This window comes from Hemiscyllium ocellatum, chromosome 22 (assembly GCF_020745735.1).
Source record: "Hemiscyllium ocellatum isolate sHemOce1 chromosome 22, sHemOce1.pat.X.cur, whole genome shotgun sequence".
In the NCBI taxonomy this organism is placed as follows: domain Eukaryota; kingdom Metazoa; phylum Chordata; class Chondrichthyes; order Orectolobiformes; family Hemiscylliidae; genus Hemiscyllium; species Hemiscyllium ocellatum.
In genome coordinates this window covers 28,428,174-28,447,738 of record NC_083422.1, presented here as the reverse complement: position 1 = coordinate 28,447,738, position 19,565 = coordinate 28,428,174, and the positions used below count along the sequence as shown (strand labels likewise).

Below are 19,565 nucleotides of genomic sequence, written 5' to 3'. Positions count from 1 at the left end.
CTAGCCACCAGGATACATGAACAGCAACTAGCCATAAAAAGACATGACCCATTCTCACCAGTATCCTTACATACAGATGAGGAAGGACACCACTTTGACTGGGACAACACATCCATCCTAGGACAAGCCAAACAGAGATTTGCATGAGAATTGCTAGAAATATGGCATTCCAACCAGAACTTTATCAACAAACACATTGACTTGGATCCCATTTACCATGCCCTGAGAAAAAGAACAGGAAATGACATCACCACTTGAAAAGACATCACCAACCCAAGGAAACCCCAACACATAAATGGGCCATACCATCAGTGCTTCATCCGGAGACTCACTGATGACGTTGCCTAGTGCATCTGAAACTGTCTGAAAATGAACCTTCCAGCTCAGCGAGCAAACCTACATCCATAATCACTAAATCACCACTCTAACATTTTAGAAATTCACATAATTTCTTTTACTGTTAGCTATCAATTATATTCCATATAAGTTATAAAGAACATTTCCTGAACTCAATAAACACAGCAAAAAAAAAGTTTTCTTCTGTTCCATTTCATTTCAATCAAAATATAAAACTTTGGGTTTAGCTATGGTATTAAATGGTTCTTGCTTACACTGATACAAAATGTGAAGTTGACTGTGACTGTCACCTTTAGAGTCTCACATCATTTTGCTCTAATGTCATATCAGCCTTTTTTTCAATATAAACTGCATCTACATAATAAATCTTACGCCTTTATAATTATTACAAGATTGAGGTATTGAAGAGTTGAGATAAATTATAGTGAATTAGTGCTGGAATTTAATGCTGTACATGTGGATAATGTTACTGGGGAGCAAATTGCAGATATGAAATAGAAGGGGAAGTGCACTGATCAATCCATTTGGTGCATGCATGGGTAGAGAAGCTATTCTTGGAGATTTTCTGGATACTGTTATGGACCAAACAAACCCTTTAAATATATTCTTAAAATATATTCAGAAGATAGCTTAGACTTGAACTGTTTCTTATTTTAATCTTAAATATAAGATGTCGTGTTCCAGATGCAATTTAAATGGTCAAACTTCTCAACATTAAGCAAAATGCACTTTACTTTATAACATTACTGTTAAAATACAAACAAAATAAAAATAAATATCAAGAGTTGGCTTAAATGTAACTAACAAAATGCTTAATAAAATAATAGACATATTAACTGCTACTAATTAACTGTTCCAATACAGTATAATCCCATAAACACACCAGCGGCAAAGGCAAATTTAGTAAAACAGAATTCTAACAACAGGAAAAGAAGCCCCCAGCTTTTAGATGTAACAGAAGAGGAAAAATACCTTCTACATCCAGCTTCAAGACCACAACAGTTGCTACTGAAAATCTAAAACTATAAATTACTGTTCTGTGGAAGTTTGAAACCACCCTTTCCAGCTACTTCTATTGTTACAACTTTTAAAAAACCCACAAACTGTTTACTTTATTCGATTCAAATAGACAGCTCATCACATGTGTCTTAAGATCTCTCTTCCCAAAAAAGGACAAAATACACCTCTTAAAACCATTGTATCATACAGTACCAACAAAGTGGAATCTGAGGGCCAACTCATTCAGTTCAATAATTGGAGGAGAGTAATTGATGGAAAATAGTATTGATAACCATGAGAAAGCAGCAAAGAAACTGTGAAAATGAAGAGGGCTAGCGTGCCTTGGTTATCATCGAAGATAGATTGAATACGAGGGTAAGCTAGCCAGTAATATAAAGGAAGACTGTAAGAGTTTCTTTAGAGATTTAAAGTGCAAAAGAGAGGCAAAAGTGGATATTGCGTACTGGAAAATGACACAGATGAGAAAGTAGTGGAGAACAAGGAAATAGTGGAGGAACTGAATAATTACTTTGAGTCAGTCTTCACAGTAGAAGACACAAGTAAAATCCCAAAAATTCACGACAGTGAGAGCTGAGTATGGTGGCCATCACTAAGGAGAAGGTGCTAGAAAAACTGAATGGGCTGATGATCACCTGGACCAGATGGACTACACCCCAGAGTTCTAAGAGAGATAGCTGAAGAGATAGTGGAGGCATTAGTGGTGATCTTTCAGGAATCGCTAGAATCAGGAAGGATCTCAGAGGACTGGAAAATCACCAACGTGACACCCTGTTTAAAAATGGAGTAAGGTAAAAGATAGAAAATTTCAGACCAATTAGCATAACCTTGTTTATGGGTAAGGTCCTGAAATCCATTGTGAAGGATGAGATTTCTGATTAATTGGAAGTATATGATAAAATATGGCAAAGTCAACATGGTTTCATCAGGGGGAAGGTCATGGCTGATAATTCTAGAATTCTTTGAGGAAATAACAAGCAGATTAGAGCAAGGAGAGCCAATGGATGTTACCTACCTGGAATCCAAGAAGGCCTTTAACAAGGTGTTGCATAGGAGGCTACTGAGTGGGGATAAAAGTTTCCTTCTCAGGATGGCAGCCAGTGACAAGTGGTGTTGCACAAGACTCAGTGTCTGGACCACAACTTTTCACTTGATTTATTAATTATCTAGATAAAGGGTATTCTGGCTAAGTTTGCAGACAATACAAAGATAGGTAGAGGGACAGGTAGCATTGAGGAGGTGGGAGGCTGCAGAAGGATTTGGACAAGTTAGGAGAGTAAAGTAAAGACCTTTTAGAATAGAGATAAGGAGAAATTTCTTCAGCCAGAGAGTAGTGAATCTATGGAATTCATTGCAACAGAAGGCTGTGGAGGTCAGGGCAGTGCGTATATTTAAGATTGAAATTGATAGGTTCTTGAGGATCAAGCGTTACAGGGAGAAAGTGGGAGAATGGGGTTGAGAAACTTATCAGCCATAATTGAATGGTGGAGCAGACTCGATAAGCTGAATGGCCTAATTTCTGCTCCTATGTCTTATGGTCTTATAGAGGATATATGTTACTTTAATTCAGGTAATTTCGATGTGCTGTGACAAAATTAGAATCCTGATTGGAGAGAATCAAACATGGAGTTAGGAGAAACATAAGACACCAGTTTGAGAGACAACATATTGCACCATGAGACCAGTAGTGTCGTTGTTGAAGAACATGAGTTGGAGAGGAATTGAGGAGAGAAGGGAGTGAAATTAGAAAAATAAGTACATTCACAAGTAAGGTAGGGAATTAAAACAAATTTCAGACAAACGATGGGAGAGCTGAGGCACAGCTGAACAAATGGTCTCAATCTTAGTGACAAAGAGGCTCATGATCTCCCCATAACTGTTAAGAGTTCAGGATGGTGAGTCATCAGAAAGAAATTTCAGAACAAGGATGTCAGTGGTGGGAAGTACAAGGTGATCAGAAATGTATTGTGTGATTAAGATCACAGGAACTGAGAACCCATGCCAAATGGAAAGGGGTGACATGAATGCACATCTTGCAATTTACTTGAAGAGAAGGTTTGATGGAGGGCAGGAATGTAGTGAGTTCAGATTAGAGAGAATAAAACAAGCAGTCACAGTACGGAGTCTTAGAGAGGAAAGAAATAGGGATATTTTGATGAGAAAATGTTCTGGGTGGTAAAATTACAACCTCAAATGAGCAGGTGATTTTGAGTGGATGAGGGTTGGAGATACTGATAAGAGTTCAAGAAGCAAGGGAACAGACTAAGTTGAGATAGCATCATAAAGGATACACAATCACCTGTGTTTTAATTACCTACAATGTGGAAACAGGCCATTTGGCCCAACCAGTCCACACTGACCCTCCAAAGAGTAACCCACCCAGACCCACTTCCCTCTGACTAATGCACCTAACACTATGGGTAATTTAGCATGGCTAGGTGAGGTTAGGCCTACTCACCTAACCTGCACATCTTTGGATGGTGGGAGGAGACCAGAGCACCTGGAGGAAACCCATGCAGACACAGGGAGAATGTGCAAACTCCACACAGACAGTTGCCTGAGGCTGAAATCGAACCTGGGACCCTGCTGCTGTGAGGCAGCAGTACTAACCACTGAGCCACCATGCCACCCCAAATACTTTATATTCTCCATCACCTATCTTTTGGGCAAGACAGGTGATGGAAAATATAAATTATTAGGAAAAGTGTTTTAGCAAGGGCAAGTGTCATAACCTGTAAACCAAGTTTTCAGTCCATCATAATGTTAGTGCTATCATCAACTGTAAAGTCATGGATGGGAAGTTCCTTGTTTACAAATGAACGAGCATTCAGGAGACATGCAATGTGGCAGTAATTGTTGATTTGCCACGGAAGGCCTCAGAGTCAGCAGTGGGAAGACAGTGCAGAACATGAAGGCTGGTGTAAGTTGTTCCTGTATAGGCAACTGGGATTTTTTTTTTAAAAATCACTAAAAAATGCTACGCCAGCATTTATTGCCCATCTCTGGTTATCCTTGAGAAGGTGATGGTTAGCTGCCATATGAATTGCCGCAGTCTATTTGTTGCAAGTACACCCACAATGCAGTTAGAGTAGGAGTTCCAGTACTTTGATCTAGTTACGCTGGGAGAAGGGATTAATTTCCAAATCTGGACAGTGAGTAGTTTGGATATGAACTTGCTGATGGTGGGATTTGAAGGTGGTGAAAAGGGAGAATGCCGCATTTAGAATCACTACTCACAAATGTAATAAGCCCAGGGATATCTGCATCTGCTGACAGCAGACAAAGGTGGCTTAGATAACAATGAAGTTCTTCCTTCACTAATTTGTCATTTGCAAACAATTATGCATCTTTCACACCGTTTGTCTGAGAATTTAGTGTCGGCAGCAGGCAAAAGTCCATCCCTTTAAATTTTGAAGCTCGATCAGTCAGTGCTGAAACTTGCTCGAAAACTGGGTGGGAGATTTGCTAGAACACTTTGGGAGGGTTGAAATTAGTCTGGCAGGGGGATGGGAACCAGAACTACACATCAGATGAGAGGGTAGTTGTTGAATGGGCAGAAATAGAATGTAGAGAGTCTGTCAGAAAGCATACACAATTGATAGGGCAAAAGGACGGGTTAAAGTGTGTCTGTTCCAATACAAGGAGTGTCAGGAATAACAGTGATGAACTTAGCGCATGGATCAGTACTTGGAACTACGACGCTGTGGTCATAATGGAGACATGGATTTCACAGGGACAGGAATGGGTGCTGGATGTTCTAGGGTTTAAATCTTTGTAAAAGAATAGGGAGGAGGGTAAAAGAGGAGGGGAAGTAATATTGTTAATTTGACTGTGCATCACATCTGCAGAAAAGGAGGTTGTTGAGGATGGTTTCTCTGCTGAATCAGTATGGGTGGAAGTCATTAGCAGGAAAGGAGCAGTCATTTTATTGGGTGTTTTCTATTGACCCCTTAATGGCAGCAGAGCAATGGAAGAACAGATTGGACAGCAGATCTTAGAAAGGTGCAGATGTAACAGAATTATTATGGGAGACTTCAACTTCTCAAATGTTGATTGAAACCTCCTTTGTGCAGATGGTCTGAATGGAGCCAATTTTGTCAAGTGTGTCCAGGAAGGACTCCTGACTAAATATGTAGATAGGCTGACTAGGTGGAGGCCGTATTGGAGTTGGTGCTAGGCAACAAGCTAGACCAGTTGGGACAGCATTTTAGTGACAGTGGCCACAACTGCCTTACCTTTACCATAGCCGTGGAGAGGGATAGGAACAGACAGTAAGGGATAGTATTTAGTTGGGGGAGGGGAAATTATACTGCTATTAGACAGGAGCTGTGGGGTATAAATTGGGAACAATAGAGTTATAGAGTCATAGAGATGTTTGTTCTTCAGGAAATGCACAACAGAAATGTGGAGGCTGTTGAAGGAGCACTTGTTGCAAATGTTGGATACCAAGTCCACTGAGACAGGCAAGGACTGGTAAGGTGGGGGACCCTTAGATATCTAGAGAAGAGGGCAAGCCTCACAAGCCTTATTGAGTTCTATGAGGATGTGACGAGACAAGTTAATGAAGGTCAAGCAGATGATGTAGTATATTTGGATTTCAGTAAGGCATTTGATGAGGTTTCCCACAATAGGCTCATTCAGAAAGTTAGGAGATATGTGATACAGGGAAACTTGGCTGGCCAAAAGAAGACAGCAAGTAGTAGGGGAAGGAAGATATTCTGCCTGCAGGTTGGTGACCCGTGGTGTCCCGCAGGGATCTGTTCTTGGGCCTTTGCTCTTTGTAGTTTTTATAAATGGCTTGGATGAAGAAATGGAAGAGTGGGTTAATAAGTTTGCCGATGACACAAAGGTGTTGTAGATATATTGTCGAGGGTTGTTGCAGGCAACAACAAGACATTGACAGGATGCAGAGCTGGGCTGAGAAGTAGCAGATGGAGTTTGACCTGGATAAACGCAAAATGATTCATTTTGGAAGGTCAAATTTGAATGCTGTGTAGGGTTAAAGGCAGGATTCTTGGCAGTGTGGAAGAACAGCAGGATCTTGGGGTCCACATACATAGATCTTCAAAGTTGCTACCCAAGTTGATAGGGTTGTTAAGAAGGCGTATGGTGTTTTGGCTTTTGTTAACAGGGGGATTGAGTTTAAGAACTGTGAGGTTTTGCTGCTGTTCTATAAAATCCTGGTTAGACCACACTTGGAATATTGTGTCCAATTCTGGTCACCTCATTATAGGAAGAATGTGGATATGCTTTGGAGAGGGTGCAGAGGAGATTTACCAGGATGCTGTCTGGATTGGAGGGTATATCTAATGAAGAGAGGTTGACTAAGCTAAGGCTTTTCACACTGGAAATAAGGAAGAGATGTGATTTGATGGAGGTGTACAAGGTAATGAGAGGCATACAAGGTCATGAGAGGCATAGATAGATAGCCAGAGACATTTCTCCAGGCAGAAATGGCTATCACAAGGGGTCATAATTTTATGGCGATTGGAGGAGGGTATAGGGCAGATGTCAGAGGTAGGTTCTTTGTGCAGAGAGTGGTAGGTGCATGGAATGCATAGCCAGCTGTGGTAGTAGCATCAGAGACATTAGGGACACTTAAGCCACTGCTGGATAAGCACATAGATACAGTAAATTGAGGGGTGTGTAAAATAGGTTGATCTTGGATTAAGAAAAATGCTTGGGACAACATTGTGGACTGAAGTTTGTGCTGTAAATTTTGATGTTCTAATTCCTTTAATGTTTCTTCCAAATACGATATTTTTATTTTTATAACAAAGAGAACAAATTGAAGAAGAACAGCTGGTCTTGGCAGCACTTTTCAAGAGTTTTGTGTAACAATGGGTTATTGACTTACCAAAGATCCTCAGACAGTTCCTTCCAAACCAACAATCACTTCCATCTAGAAGGATAAAGGCAGCAGATGAATGGGAATACTACCATCTGCAAATTCCCTTCCAAGCCACTCATCATCCTGACTTAGAAACATGTCAGTGTTCCTCCGGTCGCCAGGTCAAAATCCTGGAAATTCCTTCCTTATGGCATTATGGGCCGACCTACAGTTTGTGGACTGCAGCAGTTCAAGAAAGCAGCTGACCTCCAATTTCTCAAGGGCAATAAATGCTGGCCAGCTGGCAATGCCCATGTCCTACGAGTGAATGACAAAAAAAAACACTACTTTCCTGCTCCTTTCATCCTAAAGATTTCATGGGGACCTTGAACTGTTAACTCTATTCCTCTGTCCACAGATGCTGGCAGACCTGATGAGTTTTTCCAGCACTGTTTTTAATATTTTGCTTTTATTGTAAATTTATGGTATATCTCATGCAGAAAATAATTTCTTAATCTTTATGAAGACTGAATTCTACCACTTGATAAAAAGTGTATCTTGTGTTTTGTGTGCATGATCTCCTTTCCTTTTTTTTCAGATATAAAGCCTGCCATAGCTCAAAGTCAGAATGGACGCCTCATTTGAAATGTGGATTTCCAGCATTTACAACAGTTGCTTTCAGAAGCACAGCCTCTCACTTCTCAATCAGAAAGGGTGGATCACTGAAGAAGACCTAAACCCAAACATAAACTAAACATAATACATAGGCAAGACCAAGCAGAGGCTATGGCAATGGATGGATGAACATTGCACAACAATCAACAGACAAGAGTGTTCCCTCTCAGTCAAAGAACACTTCAGCAGTCCAAGACATTCGAGCTTAGACCTTCAAGTGACTATCCTCCAAGGCAGACTTTGGGACAGGCAACAACACAAAGTGGCCGAGCAGAGGCTGATAGCCAAGTTCTCTACTCGGGTGGATGGCCTCAACTGGGACCTTGGGTTCATGTCACACCTACTGCACTATACACACACAGACCCTCTCTCATACACAAGCTCTCTGATATGTTCACATCCACCCTCTCACAGATGTATATCCCTTTATATTCATGATTTGGAGATGCCGGTGTTGGACTGGGGTGTACAAAGTTAAAAATCACACAACACCAGGTTATAGTCCAACAGGTTTAATTGGAAGCGCACTAGCTTTTGAGGCGTCGCTCTGAAAGCTAGTGTGCTTCCAATTAAACCTGTTGGACTATAACCTGGTGTTGTGTGATTTTTACCTTTATATTCACACACACATATACACACTCTCTCACACTCCCCTCCCCCCCCCCCAACACACACATACATACATATAGATTTGTGGGGTGAATTTGTACTTGCAGAATTATACTTTATTTTGCTCTAAAACTGCATAATTCCATGTAAGATTCTGCATATCCCTTTTTTAGATTAGAATCAGTCTGAACATATTGCAGACAGCCTCACACAGGGTACCTTAAATGCATTATCTGGGCCGAATGACACCCATTGTTTAAAGTTCACTTGAGAATGTAACTTTAAAAAAGTTCTGGGCTTTACATATTGATGAACTGAAACCAACATTGTCATTCTAAACGATGAGAGACTTAACAAATAATCCTGTTTTTTTTAATATATAATTTCAGCAACACCACACTGCAAACTTTTACTATAAATTCTGTGTCTTACAATCTTATACTCCACAACCACCAGATGAAGGAGCTGAGCTCCGAAAGCTAATGCTTCCGAATAAACTTGATGGACTATAACCGGGTGTTTAGTATGATTTTTATCTTTGTACACCCCAGTTCAACACTGGCAACTCCAAATCATAAACCCAAACATGTTTGGGATGGATAACAGTTCGAAGGATTGCCGAGTATTGAGTGTTCCCTCGACTTGTACAGTACTGGCAAGGTGTTTTAACTCTCGACGTTAAACAGTGGATCTACAACAGTTAGCGTGAGCAGAACCGCGCATGCGCGGTAACGGACAGCGGGCAACCGTGCCGCGACTGCGCAGGCGCAGCAACGGCGGCAGCCAGAGGCAAACGGCAGGCGGATCCGACCGGGCCGAGAGGTGATTGGTCCGCGTGACGGCGACGCGCGGATCAGCCAATCGGTTCGTTTGGCGCCGGAATTCAAACGGTTTTTTTTGACTGAGAGGAAACGCGCGCGCGCTCGCGGTGGTTCGGGAAAGAAAGGTCGAAGTTTTTAAAAACGTTTTAAAGGAAGGGGAGCGCGCGCGGGCGGCGCATGTGTTTACTGAGTCGGAGTGGTGAATGGAGAAGGAGATAGTGATATGATCAACGTGTAAAGGTTAGACTTATTGGGGGGGGCAGGACTGGGACTGGGACTGGGAAAGGGGCGGTTGGAGGTGTTTGCGATCAGGGTGCGGCCGGTTCGAGCGGGCTCTTTGACGGTTGGGACGCGAAGAGGGACGGCGGAAAGTGCTCGGGAAGAACCTGCCGGGGCTCGGGGGAAGGAGAGGTACAGCGTCGGCTGTACCCCACGATCGGCCAGAGCCTGAGAAAGGAGGCAGGGCGGGAGGAGGTGGGAAACAAATATAATCGCGGCCAGGTGAGTGGTCGACAACGGCACCGAATGTTCCTGAGAACTCTTGCAAGGACCTAGCATTGAGAGGAAAGGTGTGCAGCAAGACGTTTTGTTTATGGGGATCGTTATCTCTTTTGTTTGTGTCTAATTTCTCCTGGCATGTGGTAGTAATTTTTAAAAATGTTTGCAGTTGTAATTTTATTTATTTCCTTCTCCGATTGCGATCGGTGCTTAAACATCCCCTGTTGTTGTGATTTTTTAAAAAAGTTGTGAACGAGGACTTGGTCGCAGATCGTCTTTGATCTGTAATTTGCTTTGTTTTTCTCTTCTGCCGTGCCCAGAACGTTACAAAGCCGTACAAGTTTTTGACATTCTCACTCCCCACAACCTATCCCTTCCCAATGTTGCTGGGAATTGAACTTTAAAATGTGGAGCTGTCAACCCTCCCCTAGGACTCTAACATTTTAAGGAGATCCGTCTGGGTCTGAGATGAAGCGGTTTAACGTGTTCAGTTTGAGCTCTGGGCAACCATGTTTGCTTTTAAAATTTTCAATCTTCCGGTTCGAGGGTTGTAATGTGAGCCCGCTCTTTTTGAGACGCCAGAACTGTACATGTTGTCTATTATAATACCTGCCTGCTCCGACTGGGAAAAGTCTCTGGGGATCACCATCCCATTAGCATCTACACATGTTCATTTTTGACTATTTCTTTTCACTGGTCTCTCCTCTTTTCCCCCCAGCCGGTAGTTCCAAATCGAAAATACAAGTTTTACGGCTGCTCACTTTAGAATACCCGATCGGTCTCTGAGTCAACCCGTTCATCTCCAGAAGGAACTCTTTTTAAACATATTTGTAACCTGGAAGTTGAGAAGAAAGAGGGTGAACGCAGGCAATAATTCTTTCCACAACAAAATAATTTGATATTTGTTTAAAATAAGGTCAAGAAAGGGGCGACTTGTATTTTCAATCCATAAATTTTAGTGTCACAACAAGGAATGGATTGTATAGAAATGACATGCGTACAAACGGTCATTCGAAAGATGCTGACTGTTAGTTCCTCTGTTTTATAAACTTAAGCTGCCGAAACACAGAACTGTGCCTGTACCTGTGGATTTTGCTATTCTAATACTCATCCGACTAGCCTCGCACACTGCACACACTCTCCAAGCCTGAGCTCTTGAGTTTTATTCACCCCGTGTTCAGAATGTGACATTAGTTCTTAATCTCTCCAGAAGCGAATATCATCTTCTCTGACCGTCTCTAGCCACCTAATTCTCCCAAATCAGACTTTCTGGTTTCTTGCATAACAGATTCGCAACTCTCCCCCCCCCCCCCCCCCCCCCGGCGTTTTTGGTGTCAGTACAACCTTCACTAGCGCAGACTCTTAAGGTTTGGCATTTTCTTAATCTTAAGCCATTCTGCCATTACTTCTTTCTTGAAGCACTCTTGAAAGCTACTTCTTGGATCCAGCTTCTGGTTATTGACTCTTAGCTGACTATCTTTAGTGATCAGTATTGTTTTTGAAGAGCTTTTGATTTTTTTGCTGCTGTGTTAAGGATATATGTTTGTGTTCAAATTAATTGGATTAGCATTCTTCACTTTCATGAACAAAGCACCTCATTCATGATTCTCTGATTCGTATTGTTTTTTGCCAATTTACTGTGTTACCTATGACAGGAAACAAGAATCTGAGCAGATCTGAACTAAATTGTGAGACAGCAAGATGATATGAAAGCAAATTTAAAAGTCTAAAATGCTGAGGTGGCAAGTGGACTAACTGAATAAAATTAACCCTAAAGCAATGGACAGAATCTTGTGGTCAACCCAATGGTGAATTTGGCAGGGTTGGTCATTGAAAAGAACGGGAGAATGATAGTGGGACCCTCCCATCTTTGCTGAAATTAAATCTGGTGTCTGTGGCTGGCCCTCCTCTCTCTCCAATGTAAGACCCTAATGTAAGCTAAATGCTTAAACCTGCTGGTGGTATAAGCCAAGCAGGGTCATGGTTTTAACATTTGAAGAGCATAAAAAGAAAATCCTAAAGCTTTTGTCTTTGTTCTCATAAAGGACTGGGTGGCGTTCATTCCCTTGTTTAATTATACTCTGTGTTATTTTGGGTTTCAGCATTTGTGAGCCATGCTCTGTTCTTATTGACATCCCTCTAGTCCCCACCCCGATGAATCACAGCCTGCTATCACTCACCTGTACCTTATTCCCCCCTCAATCCGAGGCCTTTGCTAAATGTGATACTGACAGCAGGAACTACCTCACTAGGAGCATCGTTGAGGATCCAAGAGTTGCTGGTCTGCAGCCTTCAGGACTCAATATTGAGTGTAATAGTTTTAGAGCCTGAGCACCTTCTCCCTTGTCCTTAACCCAAACTCCACAGACCAGGCCTTGGCCTTGTCATCACATGAGTTGCCATTGCAACCAACGAACCTATTGTCATCTTCTAATTGTCCCCTTCAGCAGCTATTGATTCCCCCAGACTGACTATTACCCATTCCTTTGCTCAACTGTTGTCTCTCTCTAGGCTTCATTTCCACCTATTTTTACTATTCCACCCCCACCTCACCCTCATATACTTTTCCTAGCTACATTCAGTTCTGAAGAAGGGTCATTGGACCTGACACATTGACTCTGCTTTCTCTCCACAGGTGCCACCAGACCTCCTGAGTTTTTCCAGCAATTCTTGTTTTTGCCTATCTTGGTTTTGATATTTCCATCTACAAGATTGTCTGCTGATGGAAAAAGGTCTGCCAGTAGCCTGTCATTTGTCTTGGTGACGCAAAATGTGCTGGGCTTTCCTGTGAAGAAGCAATGTGGGACTCAGGCTGGCAGTCAAGATTTCCATAACCTCCAAAATATTCCATCCTCCATTTTAAATGCGGTGATTTGTTGCAAGAATTTTGGCAAAAATGGACTGTTAAGAATGTTTTTAATACAGAGGTTTTTTCAAAAGGATGCCAATTATCAAAATTGTGTGATATGCGTACTTATGGCAAGTTTTATTTTATTTCATTGTATGTGGGTATTACTGGCAGAAGTAACATTTATTGCCTTTGAGAAAGTGACATAAGCTGTCTTCTTGAATCATGCAGCAAGCTAATTTTTCAGTGCTCTTGCAGCTGTAGCATTTATTTAATAAAAAGTGTTGTATTGAATGTTACCTGTGGAGAGAGAAACAGTTAATATTTTGAAACAAGTAACTTCTGAACTGAGGTACAAATATGCTGAAATTGAGGGTCATAGAACTAAAAGAAAGGTCTGCGATCGGATAAAGGGCAGAAAGGATTAATAACATACATTTAAAGGACAAAAGGCAAAGGTAGTGGTAAAGTTATAGCAAATGGGGGGGAAAAATGTCCAGTGTAAAAGTTAATGAGAGAAGAAGAATCAGCTGTCTGAAAGCAATGATATTGAAAACAGCGCAGATTGTCACTTGTAAAAAAGAAAATCAAAATGAGAGTCAGTCCATCGTTTGAAATCGTTGAATTCAGAGAGTTGTAATGATGGGTACTATTTCACCAACTTACTTTGACCTTCACTGGAACATTACAGCAAGTAGAGTGCATAGATATGAGCAAATTGATGAATTCAAGTGCCAAACACCCAGAAGCTTGCCATCGTGCTTGTAAACTCAGAAATGATCTTCCGTAAGGTAGTTACCCAGTCTGCAGTTTGTCTCCTTAATGTGAAGGACACTACATTGTGGGTAGTAAACATGCTAACTTTAAATTGAAATGAGCTGATTTACCTGCAAGGAGTGTCTTAACCTTGAACAGCAAGTAGAGAAGAGATAAAAGGATAGATGTAACACTTGAAATTGTGTGAGAAAAGCATATTAGATCAGTGGACTGGAGTTTTGTGGAGGAAATACAGTCTGCAGGGATAAGGTATATCTGATGCGGAGAAGTGCTGAGGTAGTGAAAATCGCAGAGAATGGTCTTTTTGAATATGATGCTAACTGGATGCAAAGTGAAGATGGGGGGGTGGAAGTTCTTATCCTGATTCCAGGCACGAGGGAAAGGGGTAATAGCAGAAGTTAAATTTGAGAAATGATGGGGAATCCTGCCAATCAAATGACAGGTGCAGGGGAATCCTTGATTGAACAAAAATAGAACTCTTCAGAAGGACTGTTGTGCAAGGTTGCATCATCAGAACAGATGTGGAGATGGGAAAAGCTGAAAGAAAGAAATTGAGTTCTTACGTGTAGCAATGCATGAGAAAGTTGCTGTAATACTTTGTCAAAGTCTGTCCCAAAAAATAAAATTATAGGGAAAGGAAGTGTTGACTGACTAAATGAAGTTGAAAGAAGGGTGGAAATTAGAAGCCGGGGTAGGTCATTCTATTCAAATTAGGAGAATTAATTTTTTCCATTCTGGGTAAAAGAAAGAGCATCACAATGTCATCGATGAAATGGAGAAGGAATGGTGCCCAATGGAATTTAAGGATTTATTTTCTGTATATAAATAATAGTCCAAAAATATAGATTACATTTGACACATTGATAAATAACAATGCTGCATATGAGTACAATATTGAAAAGTTGACAATGCCATTATCTTGATTATTCTTGGTCTGAATGCTGTGTTAATTTCTAATTGCTCAGAGTCTTCGAGGCAGAAATGTACAAAAAGCATAGAGTCAGAGATGTAAAGCATGGAATCAGACTCTTTGGTCCAACTTGTCCGCGACAACCAGATATCCCAACCTAATCTAGTCCCACTTGTCAGCACCCAGCCCAGATGCCTTTTAAATATTGCAATTTTACCAGCCTCCACCACTTCCTCTGGCCGCTCATTCCATCAATGCACCATCCTTTGGGTGGAAACGTTGCTCCTTGGGTCTTTTATATCTTTCCCCTCTCACGCTAAACCTATGCCCTCTAGTTCTGGATTCCCCCACCCTGGGGGAGGAAGTCCTTGCCCATCATGATTTTATAAAACTCTATAAGGTCACCCCTGAGCCTCTGACACTCCAGGGAAAACAGCCCCAGCCTATTCAATCTCCCTGTAGCTCAAATCCTCCAACCCTGGCAACATCCTTGTACATCTTTTCTGAACCTTTTCAAGTTTCACAACATCCTTCTGATAGTAAGGAGACCATAACTGCATGCAATATTCCAAAAATACCCTAACCAATGTCCTGTACAGCTGCAACATTACCTCCCCACTCCTATACTCAATGCTGTGACCAATAAAGGAAAGCATACCAAATGCAGCTTTCACTATCCTATCTACCTACGACTCTAATTTAAGGAACTATGAATTCTCATTGCAAGGTCTCTTTGTTCAGCAACACTCTCTAGGACCGTACCATTAAGTGTATAAGTCCTGTTAAGATTTACTTTCCCAAGTGCAGCTACTCCCATTTATCTAAATTAAACTCCATTTGCCAATCCTCAGCCTACTGGATCATCTGATCAAGATACCATTGTAATCTGAGGTAACTTCTTTGCTGTCCTCTATACCTCCAATTTTGTTGTCATCTGCAAGCTTAGACTTATGTTCATATCCAAATCATTTATATAAATGATGAAAAGTAGTGGACCCAGCACCGATCCTTGTGGCATTTCACTGGTCACAGGCCTCCAGTCTGAAAAACAGCTCCACCATCACCTCTGTCTTCTACGTTTGAGCCAGTTCTGTATCCAAATGGCTAGTTCTCCCTGTATTCCATGAGGTCTAACCTTGCTAATCAGTCTCCCATGGTGAACCTTGTTGAGTGCCTCACTGAAGTCCACATAAATCACATCCACCATTCTGCCTATATCAATCCTCTTATTACTTTTTTAAAAAAAACCCAGTCCTGTTCATGAGACATGATTTTTCCATGCACAAAGCCATGTTGACTATCCCTAATCAGTCCTTGCCTTTCCACATACATGTACATCCTGTCCCTCTGGATTCCCTCAAATAACTTGCCCATCACTGACATCAGGCTCACCTGTCTGTAGTTCCCTGGCTTGTCCTTACCACCTTTTTGAAATAGTGATACCATATTAGCCAACCTCCAGTCTTCTGGCATCTTAGCTGTGACTATCAATGAGAAACTATCTCAGCAAGGGGTTCAGCAATCACTTCCTCAGCTTCCCACAGAGTTCTGGAGTACATTTGATCAGGTCCTAGGGATTTACCCGCCTTAATGCATTTCAAGACATCCAACACATCCTCCCCTGTAATATGGGCATTTTCCAAGATGTCACCATCTATTTCCCTACATCCTAAATCTTCCATGCCCTTCTCCACAGTATACACTGATGCAAAATACTCATTTAGTGTCTCCCTCATCTCCTGCAGCTCCATTCAAAGGCCGCCTTGCTGATCTTTGAGGGGCCCTATTCTCTCCCTAGTTGCCCTTTTGTCATTAATGTATTTACAAAAAATCCTTTCAATTCTCCTTAACCATATTTGCCAAAATTATCTCGTGTCCCCTTTTTGCCCTCCTGATTTTTCTCTGTTAAGTATACTCCTACTGCCTTTATATACTTCTAAGGATTCATTTCATCTCCCCTGTCTCGACCTTACATATGCGTCCTTCTTTTCCTTAACTAAATCCTCAATTGCTCTCGTCATCCAGCATTCACTACACATACCACTCTTTCCTTTTACTCTAACAGGAATATACTGTCTCTGGACTCTCATTGTCTTATTTCTGAAGGCATCCCATTTTCAGAGGCCCCATTACCTGTGAACATCTGTCCCCAATCAGCTTTTAAAAGTTCTTACCTAATACTGTCAAAATTAGCCTTCCTCCAACTTAGAACTTCAATTTTTAGTACTGATGTATCCTTTTCCATCACTATTTTAATACTTATAGAATTATGGTCACTGGCCCCAAAGTGCTCCCCCACTGACACCTCAGTTACCTGCCCTGCCTTATTTCCCAAGAGTAGGTCCTGCTTGCAACCTCTCTAGTAGGTACATCCACATACTTAATCAGAACATTTTCTTGTTCTGATTAAGTATGTGAAAGTACCTACTAGAGAACACTTAGCAAATTCTCTCCATCTAAACTCTATGGCAGTCCAGTCTATGTTTGGAAAATTAAAATCCCCTGTCATAACCACTCTATTACTCTTACATATAACTGAGACCTCCTTACAAATTTGTTTCTCAATTTCCTGCTGACTATTAGGGGGTCTATAATACAATCCCAACAAGATGATCATCCCTTTCTTATTTCTAAGCTCCTGAATGTATTTCCGGGAATATTCTCTCTGAGTAGCTGTAATGCTATCCCTTATCAAAAATGTCACTCCCCTTCCTCTCTTGCCTCCCTTTATATCCTTCCTGTAGCGTTTGTATCCTGGAACATTAAGTTGCCAGTCCTGTCCATCCGTGAGCCACATTTCTTTAATTGCTATGATATCCCAGTCCCATGTTCCTAATCATGCTCTTGAATGCATCTGCCTTCCTTGATTTGCCTCTTGCATTGAGGTAAATGCAGTTTAATTTATCAGTCCTACTTTGTTTTCTGATTTGTCTCTGTCTGCCCTGACTGACTCACTATTTTTCCCAGCAGTAACAGTCTCAGATTGATCTCTTTCTTCACTATCTGCCTGGGTCACAACCCCCTACCTTCCTTGTCTAAATCCTCCCGAGCAGCTCTAGCAAATCTCCCTGCCAGTATATTAGTCCCCTTCCAATTCAGGTGCAATCCATCCTTCTAGTATGCTTCTACCCTCAGATGAGAATCCATGATCCAAATATGTGAATCCTTCTCCCATATACCAGCTCCTCAGCCACGCGTTCATCTGCTCTTTCCTCCTATTCCTACCCTCACTAACTCATAGCACCGGGTGTAATCCAGATATTATCAGGAGTAACCCTTGCAGACCTCCTTTTTAAATTCTTGCCTAACTTTCTATATTCTCCCTTTAGAATCTCATCCTTTTCCTTCCTTTGCCATTGGTTCCAATGTGTGCAATGACCTCCTGCTAGTCCCTCTTCCCTTTGAGAACATACTGCACCCTCTGAGACATCCTTGACCCTGGCAGCAGGGAGGCTAAGCTCCTTTCTGTTTTTTGTTGCTGGCCACAGAAATGTCTGTCTGTACCTCTGACTAGAGTGTTCCCTAACATATTTGATTGCTTGGAACCCAGTGTACTGCTCTTTTCATTAGAGTCTGACTTGATACCAGAAACCTGGCTGTTTGTGCTGCATTCCCCTGAGAATTCATTACCGTCTCCATTTTCCAAATCTTGGTCGAAATGGAGATAGCTGCAGAAGACTCCTGCACTACCTATCTACCTCTCTTACCTTTCCTGGCATTAACCCATGTACGTGACTGTTTCTGCAGCTTTTCTCCCTTCCTATGATTGCTATCCATCATAGCCCCTTCTTGTAAATTCCTCATTGTCTCTAACTGTTGCTCCAACTGATTCATTCATTCTGATAGGGTTTGCAACCAATGGTATTTGTTGCAGTTATAATCCTCAGTAACACGTAAACTCTTCCTAAACTCCTACATTTGATAAGAGCAGATCACTGCTGAAGGCCATTTTTGCTTCTTCCAATCTACAGACCCAGAAAATAGTACCGTTTTATTCCTCTGCAAAACACTGCTGCAGGTTAAGTTAATACTTATGGCTTAAGAGATGTTTCTCAAGAAACATACAATCAAGAACCCATTGTACTCGCTGTTATAGATTTACAGCAAGGCTATTCTTAAAGCTATACTCTTATCTGTTTTTGTGCTGTGATGTTTCTCAAACAGGTTTCTCGAAGATCAGTTGTCAATTCCACTGTTTTAAGTTTTCCTAGATGTGCTCTGATGTCCAGCGATACAAGAATTGTTTTAAATAGTTTGAGGAAAGTTGTTTAAAATAATGAGTATTAGAATTTCTCATGGTTAAAAGTTATACCGTGTATTTCTGCTTTTAGGTAAGAAATTATCTTAGAAAATGCCACTCTATGGTAAAATCGTAGTCATCAAGCGTACTGGAGCAGATGGATATAATTTTCCTTTGACGTCATCTTCATGCTTATTTGGAAGGTAAGTCTGCTGTTCTGCTTCAGTTTCCAAATATCACTGTACTATAAATACAAGTGGTTTTTTTTAATCATGTGTTTTGTTATCCCTGTAGGAAAACTGACTGTGATATCCGTATCCAGTTGCCACATGTTTCAAAAGAACATTGTAAGCTTGAAGTAAATGAAAATAATGAGGTAATTTTTAAAAATTACTATTAATTTCACTTTCGAAAATCGTACACTGCAACTTTGGCCTACCTTTTGAAAACTTTGCATTTTGTTTGCAGGTAATTTTAACTAATTTGAGTGAAGTTAATCGAACACATTTAAATGGCAATGTTGTGCTTCACTCTGAACGTCTAAAGCATCACGATGTGTTCACAGTTATTGATCGTTCTTTCAGGTAACATGATCCAAACTAACTCACCTTTCAATTAAACTGCTCTACTTTGCATGTTTATATTACTAACATGAAGTTGACGCTCCTAAAGTATTAGATTTTTGTATTTAATTATTTTTAATGGATATGGGTGTCATTTGCTAGGCCCTCATTTATTGTCCATTTCTAGATGACCTTGAAGGTGGTGGTGAGCTGCCTTGAGCAACTGCAGTCATTTAATTTGGGTAGTCCCACAATGGCAGGAAGAAGGGAATTCCAGGATTTTGTTGCAATGACCCTGATAAACAGTGATATATTTCCAAGTCATGGTGGTGAGTTGTTTGGAAGGGAACTTGCAGGCAGTGTTCTCATGTAGTTGTTGCCTTGTGCTTCTAGATTGTAGTGAGTGTGGATTTGGAAGGT

General features: G+C 41.2%; 1 protein-coding gene across 4 annotated transcripts in view; it reads left to right on the top strand.

Annotated features, from left to right (window-relative positions):
* Positions 1-9,364: 9,364 nt before the first annotated feature.
* The window catches only part of LOC132826249 (proliferation marker protein Ki-67-like), a 44,286-nt gene continuing 34,085 nt past the window's right edge, over positions 9,365-19,565 (top strand). Inside the window, exons 1-4 of one of the 4 annotated variants that reach the window (XM_060841960.1) lie at positions 9,365-9,549; positions 18,674-18,785; positions 18,877-18,958; positions 19,051-19,166. In XM_060841960.1, coding sequence (XP_060697943.1) covers positions 18,694-18,785; positions 18,877-18,958; positions 19,051-19,166 — 290 coding nt within the window. In that variant the 5' untranslated portion in view covers positions 9,365-9,549; positions 18,674-18,693. Of the gene's footprint in view, positions 9,550-9,629; positions 9,811-9,834; positions 9,879-18,673; positions 18,786-18,876; positions 18,959-19,050; positions 19,167-19,565 lie in introns of those variants that run through there. The other 3 variants (XM_060841963.1, XM_060841961.1, XM_060841962.1) reach the window with 3 other exon arrangements.